The sequence below is a fragment of the Tiliqua scincoides genome, chromosome 3 (assembly GCF_035046505.1).
Source record: "Tiliqua scincoides isolate rTilSci1 chromosome 3, rTilSci1.hap2, whole genome shotgun sequence".
NCBI lineage: Eukaryota > Metazoa > Chordata > Lepidosauria > Squamata > Scincidae > Tiliqua > Tiliqua scincoides.
Genome location: NC_089823.1, coordinates 87,343,498 through 87,358,473, shown reverse-complemented (window position 1 = coordinate 87,358,473; position 14,976 = coordinate 87,343,498). Strand labels below are relative to the sequence as shown.

General features: G+C 42.4%; 1 protein-coding gene across 1 annotated transcript in view; it reads left to right on the top strand.

Annotated features, from left to right (window-relative positions):
- JADE3 (jade family PHD finger 3) overlaps positions 1-14,976 on the top strand; it is a 53,815-nt gene that overhangs the window by 18,854 nt on the left and 19,985 nt on the right. The window contains exons 2-3 of the mRNA XM_066621642.1: positions 11,029-11,088; positions 14,794-14,876. Of these exons, the coding sequence (XP_066477739.1) occupies positions 11,040-11,088; positions 14,794-14,876 (132 nt within the window). The 5' untranslated portion in view covers positions 11,029-11,039. The remainder of the gene's footprint in view (positions 1-11,028; positions 11,089-14,793; positions 14,877-14,976) is intronic.

The window sequence follows — 14,976 nt, the reverse complement described above, 5'->3', positions numbered from 1 at the left end:
GGGAGAGGTGAAAAGAGGCTGAATTAGACAATTAATTGTTTTATCGGCATACTCCACTAATTTTTAGTTAACAAAACTCAGAAGTATACCATTGAACATCACATGTTCTATAAATATTTCACAAGTGTTTCCAAAGTCTAAAAATATTTGAACTGAAATACCTGATTAAGACAAATTAAGTAAAGTGTACTGTGGTTTAAATAGTCAAAGAAATACAAATGTTTACTTGGAAATTATTTTATTGGAACATTTGTAAATATTGACATGACAGCTCCATGGTACACACTTCCTTACATAATTTAAATATTAAGAAGTCATAGAAAACTGCTCACATGTACTAACTTTAGCACATTCAAATTGCCATGCATTTATATTTAGTTAGCTTCCTATGAGGGGTAACCATCTGAAAAAGTTAATTATAATTTAGGGTAGTTTCCATCTGACTAGCAGTGGCTTACTGATTTTCAAAACGTTCATTTTTAGAAGTGGAAAACTTTCTACTTTTTTTAGAAGTAGAAAAAATAAAGGCACACAATTATGGAAAACTTTCTGTGCCACATCAGTGACTGTAGAGAGATGCTGAAGACATTAAGGTCTGCAAGGGTCATATTCTCCTTGATCTGAGGCCTTCTAAGGGCTCCTAAGAAACACTTTTGCTAAACTTGTAGGAAAAAAAAGTGATTAGAAATTTGGCCTGGGCTTACACCGTTGAAGGAAGACATGGCTTCTGTTCCCATAGCAAGGCTTTGTCTCTGTATAAGGTTTCAGTGGAAGATTAGAACAAATAACCAAATAACCTTTGATTAGACCTCAAAGATCCTGGAATGTCTACTGTAACTTACAGCAGGACCTTATTTGATACCTGCATCTTCATGGCTTGCTTCTATTTTATCCAATAGCTGGATGCCAGGTAAATTAAGTCAGGTAATACTGGCACAGCAGTTGTAATCACTTTGCTGTGGCTCTCCCCTAAAATCACAGGTTGTAGAATGGTGGGTGGGGATCTCTGAGTTCTCGGCACTATCACAAAGAACTTCCTCCACGGAATCTTGGGAAGTATTATGGCAGTTAAACTGAGTTGAGTTGGCAGTGTAGATATTGATTATCCTAGAAGACAATTTGCAGCTTATTATTATTATTATTATTATTATTATTATTATTATTATTATTGTGAGATCACCAATAATGAATGTTTGGCATTTCAACCATTTTTCTGTTTGCCGTTGTATCTTTCTGCCACTTACCTATGGGAAAACAGGAATCAAACTTGTAAATCATCAAAGAGAATTCCTTCAGCAGATTTTGGATATGTTTCTGTGGGATTACTTTTCCAGAGGAGGTACATGTCTTCTATCTTATGTTGCTACCAGCCTTCTAGTGCTGTAGTCGCATGCTTAGTATTGAATTCTGAAAATTTTGGTTGTCTTTTTTTTAAATTTTTAAAATATTTTTCAAAAACAAATATAAACAAACACAACACACACAAAAACAGAACGCTTACACAAAAGAGGGTGCAGAAAATCATATATCATATATTGCTAAAACTAATAAATCATTACATATCTTAATCAATTTCCTTTTCTAAATTTACCTCTTAATATGACTTTCATTCATCTATCACGGGGTGCCCAAACCCCGGCCCGTGGGCCACCTGCGGCCCACTGCAGGTCCCCATCCAGCCCCCAAGGGGTCCCCCCACCTCCAATGGGCACCCGACCCTCACCCCAGCTCGTGCTGGCCTGCCACGCGAGCTCCGCGCTTTGCTTTCCCTCGCTGCCGCTGAGCTCGGTGGCAGCGAAGGAAAGACCAGCCCAGCGGGCGTGCAGGGCCTTTTATAGTGGGAAGGTAATGTGACACTTGCAGGTCTCGCGTTACTTCCCATTATAAAAGACCCTGCGGGCTTGCCTGCTGGTCTCTTCTTTCTTGTCCATGGGCTGGGCTGGGCTGGTATCTGCTCCGTTTGGCTTGGCTCCCCTCCCTTCCTCTCCCCTCCTGCAACCTGAGCCAGGGGAAAGAGATCACAAAGGAGGGGTGCCCAGCCCAGCTTGCAGCACGTCTCCCTCCCAAGGAAGTGAGGGAGGGAAGGAGGCCTGGAACCAACCAGGCAGGCAGGCAGCAGCAGCACATGGGCAAGCAGGCAGGCAGCCCAAGCAAACAAAGGAGGGAGAGTGAGAGGACAGGTGAGCAAGCAGGTATGTGAAAGTATGGAAGATCCCCCCCTCCATTTGTGTGTGTGTGTGAATGGGATCATAAACTGGCATGAAGATCCCCCCCTTATTAGGGTGAATGTGATCATAAACTGGCATGAAGATCCCCCCCCCTTCTTCGGGTGAATGTGATCATTCATTGGACTGAATTCATTCATCCATTTTCTGTCTCTAATATTTATGTAAATTTATTCAAATTTGAAATGTAAATTAATTCGGCCCCCAACACAGTGTCAGAGAGATGTTGTGGCCCTCTTGCCAAAAACTTTGAGCACCCCTGATTTAATCTATCCCCCTGGGCAGATTATAATAACTATAATGGACAGAAATCAAGAAGACAAGCAGCAAACCTCACACACCAGAGAATCCTGTCTACATCCTCAGGCAGTATAAATGGAAAAGAATCGCAAATAAATGTACAGACAGTTGCCAGAGGGATTTCTATAGGCTCTTTCCATGTGGATCCCAAGTTCAGTTGAATCTGAGCAACTTTATTCATATTTATGAATAGCAGGCTGTAATAAGCTGATGTTGCATTGGGCTGTTTTTAAAAAATTCAGCCTTGCTTGTTCCAAGAAACTCATCTCTTTATCTGAATCACTGATTAATCCATCCCTTATTTGCTTTAGTAGCTTCAGAGTGTGTATCAGATGTTTTTGGCAGGAAATCACATGAATCCATCAGCTTACCAATACATCCATGAGCTCCTTTCCCTGGTACTGTTCAGATAGGTTATCCTGGGTGACCTGCAATCAAATGACTTGGAGAGAACTCTGCCTTCTTTCTCAGAGTATAGAACAGGGGGAAAGAACTTACCTGTTAAAAGTTGCATCAGCCAGTTGCCTGTTATTAGATGGATTTGCCAAATTGTAGCTAGGCAATATTAGTAATTTTTCACCCACTGAAACTACAGGTACTAAGGGGAACATAACACATCTAGATCTTGATTATTCTCTCAGTGAGATACTTCAGGGTATTTTATTTATGTAAATTTTTTTTTGCAGGGAATTTTGGGGCATAGCTTTTCCTTTGAAACATTTATTCTTAAAAAATCTCAGATGTAGAATGTGCATTTCCCCCGCTTTGCCCATTTCCCATTACCCGATGGAAAACAGCCTGGGTTTTGTTGCAGTCCCCAGAGTTTTAAGTATGAGGAAGAATATATGGGCATGGTTGGCTGGCCACCATTCTGCTGAAAAGAATTGTGTACTTGCTGCACACCCAGTGATGGTTGTCTCTGGTCACCAGTGGGTTCTCTTCTCTAGTTCTCACTGTGTTGGTCATCCTGAGTGACCAGCAATCAACTGGCAGACACCACTAATCAATTTATGGGAACTGCCCTGTTTGGATGCAGAGAAGGGAGCTGAATTTGTTTGAAAGAAGTTACCTTTTGGGGAAATCCTGCTTTCTTGGTTAAACACCAGAACTTAATGAGGGGAAAAAATTTTAATGTCCCTTTTAATGGGAAAGTGCTTCTGGGATATGTGCAAAGAGACAAGTCTGCTGGAGGATGATTGACAGTACTGGAGGAGGAACTAGAACAACTTTTGTCACAAAGAAATCCCTGGATTGGGGTGAATGTTTGGTTGCAAGTCCCATGCACATTGGCACTCACAAATGCATTGTTCAACAGAATATCTGCACATCTGATGGGAGCCATGTCATTTTAAACACTATAACCCAGCGGTTTTCAAACTCTGGGGAGAGTTTGAGCTGCTCTAAGTTCTTGCGGGGGGGGGGGAGGAGGCAGTGGGGGTGGGTGGAAGGCAGCAGCAGGATCCGCAGCGCGATCCTGCTGCTGCCTCCTGGCTGCCTTACCCCTTAAGGGGGCAGAAACCAGGGCCCGCAGGCTGGGGTGTTGCGATGCCCCAGTCTGAAAAGCCCTGCTGTGACCCTTGAAAAACAGTGCTTCTCAAAATGCACTGGGAATAAATTAGAGCAGTGGTTCTCAGACTCCTTCCTGGGAACCCTGTAAGTGGTAGCAGGGGGAGGGCAGGAGTGGGGGGGAGTGTGCCTCAATGGACACCATGGGGATCCAGGGGGATGTACACATACTGGGGGTGGGTGGGTGAGTTGTGAAGCCTCTCTGATCAAAGCTCAGTGCAACAGAGGGGACTCCAGGAGGCTTCACGTACCTGGGGGTGTGTGTGTACATCCTGCTGTGCCCCCACGGCGCTACAGTTGCTTTGGTGCCATCAGGGCACCCATTCCTGGGCCACTTTCCTTAAGGGGGAATTGCCCACTTCCAGTTCCCATGGTGGATCAGGAACCACTGAATTAGAGCAGTGTTTCTCAACCGGTGGTACAGGTGTCACTGGTGATACTTGAGTAATGTTTGGATATGCACAAGTCCTTTGGACCTACTACCTGACTGAGACCAGCAACAAAACAGTCAGCAGTAGGAGGTTCTGCTCCAGTGGGAAGAACCTCCAAAGTATGTTTTCCGTACTTGAAAAAGCCCTCCTATCCACCAAGAGCTACTTACAGGTGTTTGTCATGTCTCATCTGGCCAGTTAGTTCCCAATCTGGAAATAACTGGTAGTGATATAATTGCCAGTTACTTCTAGTGGTACTTCTAATAGGTGCACCATGTGAAGTGGTATGGCATGACAAAACATTTAGAAACACTGAATTAGAGTATTTTAATACACAGTTGCTTTTGGGCGGTGGTGCTTACTTATATGTGAACACCAGACTATGTCAACTTCTCTTTCCTACAGCAGCTCCTGAAAAGTTAAAAGAACCTTCAGAATACCGTCTGACACTGCACTTATAATCAGAAGTAAAATTCTGGAAAGCCCCTTACTTATGCAAAAATGATTTAGGTGTGTACGCAGGACTCTTGATGGCTTGGATCAGTTCTAAAGGGATGCTGAAATGATTTCCTTGGTTTTTGCTTAGGGACTGTACTTATCTAGAACTATTTGCACTTCTGCGTGGACAAATGGAGCCTATGGCTATTTGTGGATTAAGTTGGAAAAGCCCCTGTTGTATTGGGTCAGAGTACCTAGATACTCTAGTATCTTGTTTCCCAGTGACCCACCAGCTACCATTGATAAGACTGTCCTCTGTGAGTAGGCTAAAGGTTATAGTTTTATATGCTTTACAAAATTTATGACATATTTGAATGGATTGTATACCTCTGTTGAAGATTAACTGCCCCTTATTATTATATTAGAGGCACGGTGGCTAAGTGGTTAAAAACGCTGGTCTGTCATCTGGAAGGTCAGCAGCCCAGAAGTTCAAGACCCCAGTGCTGTGGAACAGGGTGAGCTCTTGTTACTTGCCTCAGCTGCTGCCAACCTAGCAGTTTGAAAGCATATAAATGCAAGTGGATAAATAGGTACCACTTGAGAAGGTAGCAGCGTTCCATGTGCTTCAGCGTTAAGTCATGCTGGCCACATGACCATGGAAGATGTCTCTCAGACAGCCCTGGCTCCCTCGGCTTGGAAATGGAAATGAGCGCCACCCCCTAGAGTTGTATATGGCTGTGCAGAGGAAACCTTTACCATTATATTCATGGTAGTTATTGGAGTGGTGTATGCTCTTTGGACACTTGTTCTGTGTTGCCCAAGAATATTGCATGTTAGACAGCACAGTTTTGGAGATGAATCTTATTTGTGTATGTGTGTCAATCTCTTAATAGCCAGATATTGGAAGTACTTAGATGTATTGCTCAGTTACTAGCTAAAATCATTTTGAATACAGTGGAAATTGTTAGATAAATTTACTGTTTTTAACTTAGAAGAAACCATGCAGACAGTTTTCTAATTGGTTCATATTTAATTTTATAATACGGATTGCTTTGTGAGTTTATGCTGAAATTATTTCAGTACTCGTTTCTTACACTATCACATTATTATTATGATACTTCACTGCCACCTAAACAGATATTCTGGACTGGTTATGTTCTACAATTTGGGATCTAACGGAGATCCTAGGAATTGCAGAGATACTGCCATGGGATTTTTGCTGTTCTAAGCAGCATTGTTTTCAGAAGCTGAGCTGGTATAATTTGCTCAAGGCCAAGAATGTTGAGAAGTTCAGACTTCTAGGCACTGCTCTGAGGTCTCCAGTGCTAACTGTCACAATATTGACCTTCTAGAGACCACTAAGTTCTGCTTGCAGGTCTTGATATTTTGCAATCTCAGGTTTTTTGTTTTCAATTCTGTTATCTTTTGAGATTGCAGTATTAGTGATCCAAACTTGAGCCTGGTATGTGTTTTTGTTTTTGGTCAACTTCTGTTATATCTGGCATATTGTGTTCTAGGTGTTGGTCTGTAACCTGAAGTCCTAAAGACCTATTAAGAGTATTTATACACCCTTTCCCAGCACAAAGTAGTTCACAAAGCAGTTTATACAGTGAAATAAATCAATAAATGGTTTCCTGTCTCCAGGACACTCAATCTAAAAAATGATGTAGAAGAGACACTAGCAACATCCATTGGGCTTGAGAAGCCATGCTATGGTGAAAAGAGAAAGTTTCTCTCCCCTTTCTAAATATAAGAGAACCTCATTTTCAAAGAAGCCTCTTTGCCTAGTTAGCAGAGCAAACATTAACAAACTAATCTGCTTCTTGTATTAGATTATGGTAGTTATGAAGAATATGATGGTTAAAAGAAAGATGATGGGGGGTATCTGACTGGTCTGAGAACATCTGTTGAAGTTGGTGTGAACCTGATCAGTCCCTTAGGTGAGAGTCAGCTGGGAGCCCCCCATAAAAGCAGGAACATATACAGTAGTACAATTTTTTTTTAAGGTAACTGACTTGCTTGTATTTGTTCTGCCATTGCTATTTTAGGCTGCTGGTTGCTGATTCTATATTTAGAGTATGACAGCTCACTAATGGTGTAAGCATCTTCAAGGAAAGCCTGCCTTTTAATTCTTTCCTGTTTTCACTATATATTTCCCTATAACAACTACAGTATCAAACTTTATAAGAGGAATTGGTAGGTGAGAGCAATATGACACTCCTTTATTCACAGAATATAATAGACATATATTTCAGTTAAGTAGCATATGCATTAGTGAAGACTATAAATCTTTATAGGTTTCTTCCTTTTGGTCATAATTTTGTTCCTCCTTTTTTTAAAGTCTCAAAATATATGGGGAAATTGGCCTTTACTTCTCCTTTGTGGAGTTCTTTGCAATACACGTTTATAGTGTGTCTTTATTTCTGTTGGGGCCAGAATATGGGGTAGCATCAACAATTTCCTTGCTCTGGAGAAAGGGAAGCAATTGATGCTGTCCAAAGTTGCTAAAAATGTAAGTGCTATCATGAAGGAAAAAGTTGGTACAAGATGATTTATTTAGATAATAGTGCAAGTGTCTGTGGGTAACCAGAGAAAGTAATTTTTAAGTGTCCGTATATGCTATTCATCTTGTTTTGTCAGTTCGTTATTAGTTGAAAATGAGTCATTCCCATACCAATTGGGTCTCATTTTCATTTATGCTGTGCAGAAATGTGCAGTTATGTGGCACCTGTTGCATTGCTGGGCTGCCTAGCTTCCCTTTTGTAATTGCTTTTTTCAACTCCTCTTCTGTCTGTACCCCATATGTGTTTATATATAGTCAGTTAACTAAAGATAATACTTGCATTTGAACTGGGCTCTGGCAACAGTTCAGATCACAGTAACAATAAATGTGTTTAGTCTTGAGGGTGCCACTAGACTAACTCAGCAGATCTTCTGGAGTTATTCAGGAAAATGTGGTATAATTTAACTAAAACAAAAGGAGGCACAAGGTGCATTGGCAGCTACTGCTAGATCACTGGGTGAGTAGAGTTTCGTTGTTTCCCCGCCGAAAAATAGGACTGTGCTTTCGAATGCTGACACAACTTGCTTTCTTATAACTGTTGGTTTAAGAAAATATTTGCTGTGACTGGTCTGTGCTAAAAGTTTAGTTCTTCTCCTTTTTTGCACCTGAAAATTATTAGAATTCTTTGATGCTTTTAAGCAGGTCCTTGTATAGTTCTGGTGGTTAGTTCTAGAGTTTTGTGTTGTAATTCCTGGCTTGCGGTAACTGAGATATGGATTTGTACTTGTGTATATGGGGTGTATTGTGTCATATTTGCATCTAGCTCTAATTTATGCTGTTTGGGGTTCTAGTAAAAAAAAAAGTGAAGCCTAGAAGCCTGCCTGTCTCTGATAATTTAGAATTCCTCAGGTATCTAAATAATAAGAACAACCCTGCTGGATCAGGCTGAGGGCCAGTCTAATCCAGCTTCCTATTTCTCACATTGGCCCACAGATGTCTCTGGGAGCACACAAGACAACAGAACACCCATATCTTGTTGCCACTCCCTTACTTCTGGCATCTAGAGAAAGGCTACCTCTCAAACTCAAGAGGTTACATTCCGTCACCTTGACTTGTAACCTGTGGTGGACTTTTCCTCCATAAATCTGTCTAATCCCCTTTTAAAGGTATCTAGGCCAGGAACCACCCCCACATCCTGTGGCAAGGAGTTCCATAGATTAATTGTGAGTTTGATGAAGAAATACTTCCTTTTGTCTGTGCTAACCCTTCTGCCAGTCAGTTTCAGCAGATGCCCTCTGGCTCTGGTATTATGACGGAGGGCAAAAGAACATCCTTTTTATTCGCTGTATCTATCCCATGCATAACTTTATATGTCTCAACCATGTTTCCTCTCAGGCGCCTTCTTTCTAGACTGAAGAGTTCTGTAGCCTTTCCTCATTTTTCTTATGAGTTGTAAGGGAGGTGCTGCAGCCCAGTAATGATTCTGAGTTCTTTCTGCACTTTTCCAGTTCAACTACATCCATTCTGAGATGTGGTGACCAGAATTGGACACAATACTCCAGATGTGCCCTTACTGTCAACTTATACAAGGAAATAATTTGACTATTTTATTCTCAAGCCCTTTTTTGAATATCCTGAGCATCAAATTGGCTTTCTTTGTACTTGCCACACATTAGACTGACAGTTTCATTGAGTTGTCCACCACCACCCCATAATTACTCTCCTGTCAGAAAGCGGAACCATTGATGTGAATGTGAAATTTGTTTGTTTTACCCCAGTGTGCATCACTTTATACTTACTCACACTGAAGTGCATCTGCCTTTCTGCCTCTCATTTCCCCCTGTTTGGAGAGCTCCTCTGGATCTCTTCACAATGCATTCTAGATTTTACTACTCAGAAATCATGCACAGACTTGGCCACCTCGCTGCTTATCCCCAACTCCAGATCATTTATGAACGAATTGAAGACTGATCCTTGGGACACACTGCTTTTCACCCCCCTCCACTGTGAAAGTTGTCCATGTACACCCACTCAATATTTCCTATTCTTTAGCCAGTTCCTAATCCATAAGAGGACCTTCCATTTTCTTACCGGACCTTTGAGTTTTCTCAGGAGTTCCCTGAGAAAGGCTGTTCCCTGTAAGGGCTTAATGGGAAACTGGGGCTACAGTACCTATTAAATAATTGCACCTTACTGACCTTATGTCTCACATCCTTCCTGTTGTTGCAGTGCCCTGTTTTTGTTCCATGAACCATTACAACCATGATTGTCCATCAGGCTGGATTGTTCCCTGTCAAGGAGCAAATTTCCTTTGAGCATGGCTGATGTAGCAATTCTTCATGACTGAATGATCTCTAGATTCTTTTAAGTCCTCACAGAGGGTGAACGTTATGAGACAAACTCTGACACGTTCTTTTGCAAGTTGACAGTATGAATTTTGGTTGCTGCTGTGTACTTATCTCCCTATTAAACACTATAGTATAATCAGGAAATGAGTACAATCCCTGTAAATTTGAACATAAAAGGAGGTGGGTCATGCTTGCACTTTCTGGCTTAATTTCAGAAGCTAGTTTTACTCTTTCATCTATGCATAGGGTTTTATAAATAAGGTCCAGTTTTATAAAAGATGGTGGATTATGGGTCCACCTGAACTCTGTTTCATGTGCACCTGCTCGTATTTAAGAGCACTTAGCTTTTGTGTGCTGCATTGGCACAGCTACCAGTGTGCCAATGCAGTATGCCAGTTGACTGCCAATGCAGTCAACAGTATGCCCAAGTGCATGTGAAACATGTATAGATTTACAGTGTCTTGTATAAATAAGACCTAAATATTTGGTTTGGAATCTGAAATGTAGATCCAGATCCTGCTCAAAAGTGAAACACATTTGATGGCCTTGAGCAAATTGCCTTCATTTACTTACATTTTTCAGCAGCACTTTCCTCTGAGCTTGTCCTGTGGTGCCTGTGTAAATTTTAAAGGGTCACCACCATGTAAGTTAATTTCCGGCTGATCGTTGTAATCCCAGTTATGGGGTGATTTCATAGTAAGAACCCCTGCCCATATGATGTTGAGCCTTTAGGCATTATAGAAGTGCTATGTAATTCCATAAGCTACTCTCAAGGCGCTGCTATAATATCTGAATAGTTATAAGAATAAGTAACTTGAGATTGTAAAGCACTATGTAATTAGAAAACTGCAACAGAAATGAGAGATGTTTGTGTTTTTCACTTGAATGCTACCATAGTAACTCTCCTGTTGCTGCTGGAATGTTCTGCCACCTTCTCTTTTTTTTAATACCCTGTATCCTTCTCCATGCTAATGAAGGTTGACCTTGCTTTTCAAATTCTGCAGCAAATTTATACTGAACATAAAGCAACCTAATGTGATGACACTGAATCTTATCACTGCAAATGTTTTCAGCTGATTATTCACTGCAGTTTATTACGATAAGTAACTTGTGATCTGACAATGCACGCTTCAAAACTCTTCAGAAAAATCCTCTGGATGTATACCCATGTGCCTTGAACAATGAATTTTCATTTCTTTTTCCTCCCTGCTTTCTAGGATGCGTCAGGATGAAACGCCACAGGCATCTAAGCAGCAGTGACAGTTCAGACAATGAAAGTAAGTAGTGTGATCAAGTCTTCCTTTGATCTGTCATCCCTTTTTGTGGTTTCCTCCTCTGGTTTGAGGGCAAACCGTTTCACCTCCTTTTAATGGTTTTTAAAAAAAAATATTTCTTGTTGGATTCCGTTTCCTTTTGCTCTTTGTAGTGCTGAGTATTAGAGAGAAACACAACAACCAAGAAACCCAACATCAGGAAGAAAAATGTAGTTATTCAATACCATCTTAAGAATCTTTTGTTAGAATTTAAAAGGCTAAATAAAGCTATTGATAGACTCTAATTTATCTCAAATCTGAATATACTCAAGTATATATTTGAAGTCTTTTTCAAGCTAATACATATTGATGATATTCATTTCTGAACATGAAAAACTTGAAGTGTAATTTGTAACAGATTTTTGTACATTGGGGTTAATACTAAATATTAACCCAAGTATGTGGAACACATTGGACTCCAACTGAAGTTTTTCTGTACTACTGAAGTTCTGTGTGTCCACATTTGAACAGGTCAGGTTCACAAAGTATCTTTTAAATGAGGTGTTGCATATATGAGAGCCTCTGTGTGTTTGCAGTCAGAGTCGGTTCTGATGGCTGCAGCAGGCACACTCGGTCAGAGTTATCCTCATTCAAATTCTCTTTGTTCCATGACAAAGCAGGAAGGGTTGTGTACTTGCTGCTTCTCAGTTGCTTTCCAAATAGTGTTTCACTTTAACAGCAGAGATCAAGTTGAGTGCAGCCAAACTCGAGAGAGAAAAAGGAAGCAAAATAACTTGACAGCATGAATTTTCTCACCCCCCATCCCGTCCCGACAAGGTAAAGATGAGGTAGCCATGTCTCTTTCTGCTAGGAATGCGGGGTAAGGACTTGGAGGAGGCTCTCTTGCTGGTTACTGCTTGTATCTATGACTGAACAGGTAATGGCAACAGATGCAGAGGGCCTTTGGTATACATCAGGGGTGCCCAAACCCCAATCCGTTGGGCACTTGTGGCCTGTGGTGGGTCCCCATCCGGCCCCCATGGGGTCCCCCCATCTTCAATGGGCACCCGACCCTCATCACAGCCTGCGCACCCGGCCCTCATCACAGCTTGCTACCGCTGTCAGCGGCAGTGAAGGAAAGACCAGCCAATTGCGCACGCAGGGCCTTTTATAGTGGGAAGGTAACGTGAGACTTGCAGGCCTCGCAAGTTCAAGCCTTGCAAGTGTTGCGTTACTTCCCACTATCAAAGCCCTGCGTGCACACTGGGCCCATCATTTCCTGCCTGGCAGGTTGAGGGCAGGCAGACAGGTGGCTGGAGGGCCGGGCGGGCGGCAGCACAAGCCACCTGAGCGAGCAGGCAGGCGGGGAGGGTGGCTGGGTGGGCAGGCAGCCAAGCAAATAATTGAGCAGGCAGGCGCCTGCAGCACACACCATCTGAGCGAGCGAGCAGGGGTGGGAGGAAGGGCAGCTGGATGTGCAGGCAGCCGAGCAAGCGGGCGTGTGCCTGTAGCACAAGCCACCCGAGCGAGCGGGCGGGGGGGAGGGTGGCTGGATGGGCAGGCAGCCAAGCGGGCTGGCGACTGGAGGGCCAGCTGGCTGCAGCACAAGCCGCTGGAGGGAGGGTGGCCGGCCAGGCAACCGAGCGGGCGAGCAGGCAGGCAGCCTGGCGGGTGGCCAGGCTGCAGCACAAGCCACGTGAGGGAGGGAGAGAGGGTGGGCAGGCAGCCGACCGGGCAAGTGGATGAGTGGCCAGGGAGCAGCACATGCCACCCGAGCGAGGGAAGGAGGGAGGACGAGGAGGCAGGCAAGCTGGCGGGTGTGTGTAAAAGTGTTTAAGAACTGACTGGGGGATGCCCCCCCTACCTGAGTGTGAAAGTGCATAAGAACTGACTGGAAGATCACCCCCTTCCTGTGTGTGAAAGTGCTTAAGAAGTGGTTTAAATTCATTCATTCATATAAGCTCCGCCTCTAATATATTCATTTATGTAAATTATGCAAATTTGAAATGCAAATTAATTCTTTTTTTTTCCGGCCCCGACACAGTGTCAAAGAGAGGATGTGGCCCTCCTGCCAAAATGTTTGAGAACCCCTGGTATACATGATACCTAAAAGTATGAGTTAATACAACCCTAGTTTGTAGGAACTTGAGTTTCACTGCTGTGCTGAAGAGGTATTGCAGAAATGTTCACTACATTTTCAAAAAAGTGACGTGTTAGCCAAACTATTTTTTATTAAAAGTATGCATAGTGTGTGTTGTGTATGCAATTGCATTTCACTTGTGTATTTTCAGTAATATCATCCTTTCTATAGAAAGGCCATGACTCTTTTGGCATGGCAAGGTTCAGGATTATGTTGAGCGAAGCTGCGCATTAGTTCATGTGTGCTTCTCCAGATTACTTTAGTACAGTCTTATGTTTGTCACTGTGGACCCCTTAACTTCTTACCAGGGTTATGTTGCAACTTCACTTGCTTCTGGAGATGAAATCTTCCTTAAATCAATTTGCACCTCTAATTTTAAGTGAAAATTAGTAGTATTGCAGGATTTGTTTATGCAGTTAAGGATTCTAAAGTTCTCTAGATTGAGAACATCCAGTACTCCTTGTAAGGTGCATCATCCCTGCTGTTTTGTTGATTGCCATGAGTCATGTTCAAAGCCATTGTGTTTCTTTATAGAACTCAACATCCCACTTACATCCCTATACAACACATAAGCACAGATAAATGGTTACATGGTGAACTTGTCCTGGAATGAAAAACAAAGTCAAGAGCTGCTTGTTTTTCAAGGGCTTTTGGCTGTCTTCATCCATTTATTCCTTGAATCTATGAACAAATCAATATTTGAAGTAAACGTTCTAGAACAGAACCTCTCCCCACCACCACTGGTTTTCTTGCTCCTAACAGAATCTGAAGAGCTGTTATTTACAGCTGCATGAAATATCTCCTTGTGTTATGAATAAACGGACGAGACCACTGCAGTAATACCTCCTAGAACAGGGTGTTTCCCAAAGTGTGTGTTGTGACCCACTTGTGGGTCACAAGCCCATATGTGGTGGATTGTGATTTGGGCCCTCAAACCTACCCCTGGGATTGTTTGGCTCCAAATCGGAGCCTTTCTATAAGGGAAGGTGCCGGCCCAGTGATGCTGCTGGTTGCAAAGCCTTACTGGGAGGCCCTGGAGACCTCTTCCGCTTCGTGCCAGGCAAGTGACCTACTCTGTTGGCCTCTGTGGGCCTCAGAGTGTTCTGCAGAAACGTCCAGAAGTGGTTTTTAGAGTTCTGGTGTGTCTCCAAAAACTGGAAGTAGCTTCTGGATGCTTCTGCAGGCCATTCTGAAGCCTGTGGAGGCTAATAGAGTGGGTCGCCTGCCCAATGTGACCCAGGTCTCCAAAGCTTCCCTCAGCACCACCAGGAGCATTGGGACGAGGTGGATCAAACCACGTTCCTATAATGTTTTGTTATAACAATCTCTATACAGAGTGTAAATGTTACAGTACTATAAAAATGAAAAAGGTTAAAATCCACAAATCTATTTAAAAGTTTAGTACTGCAAAATACAGCTGCCTGTGCTGTGCTTTTAGCCGTTAGAAGCGATGGATTCACACAGCTGTCTGCCTTCTAGGACATATTCTTAGCACTATAGGATGTGTTAACTGTACTTGATATTTATGACTTTGGGAAATGTACTACAGAAGCTTTCTCTCTGTCTCTCTCTTGTTGCTATTTATATAGGTCCTTCCACTTCTTTTTCCTCTTGTTCCAAGTACCGCAGCAAATCAAAAATTCCAGCAAATGAGCAAAAGAAACCTGCTGAGGTAAGCATATTACAATTCTCAGATTCTTATATCCCACCTTTTCTCTTTAAAATAAAGAACAAAGGTCACTATCAAAGTTTAACAAATACAATCAATATAA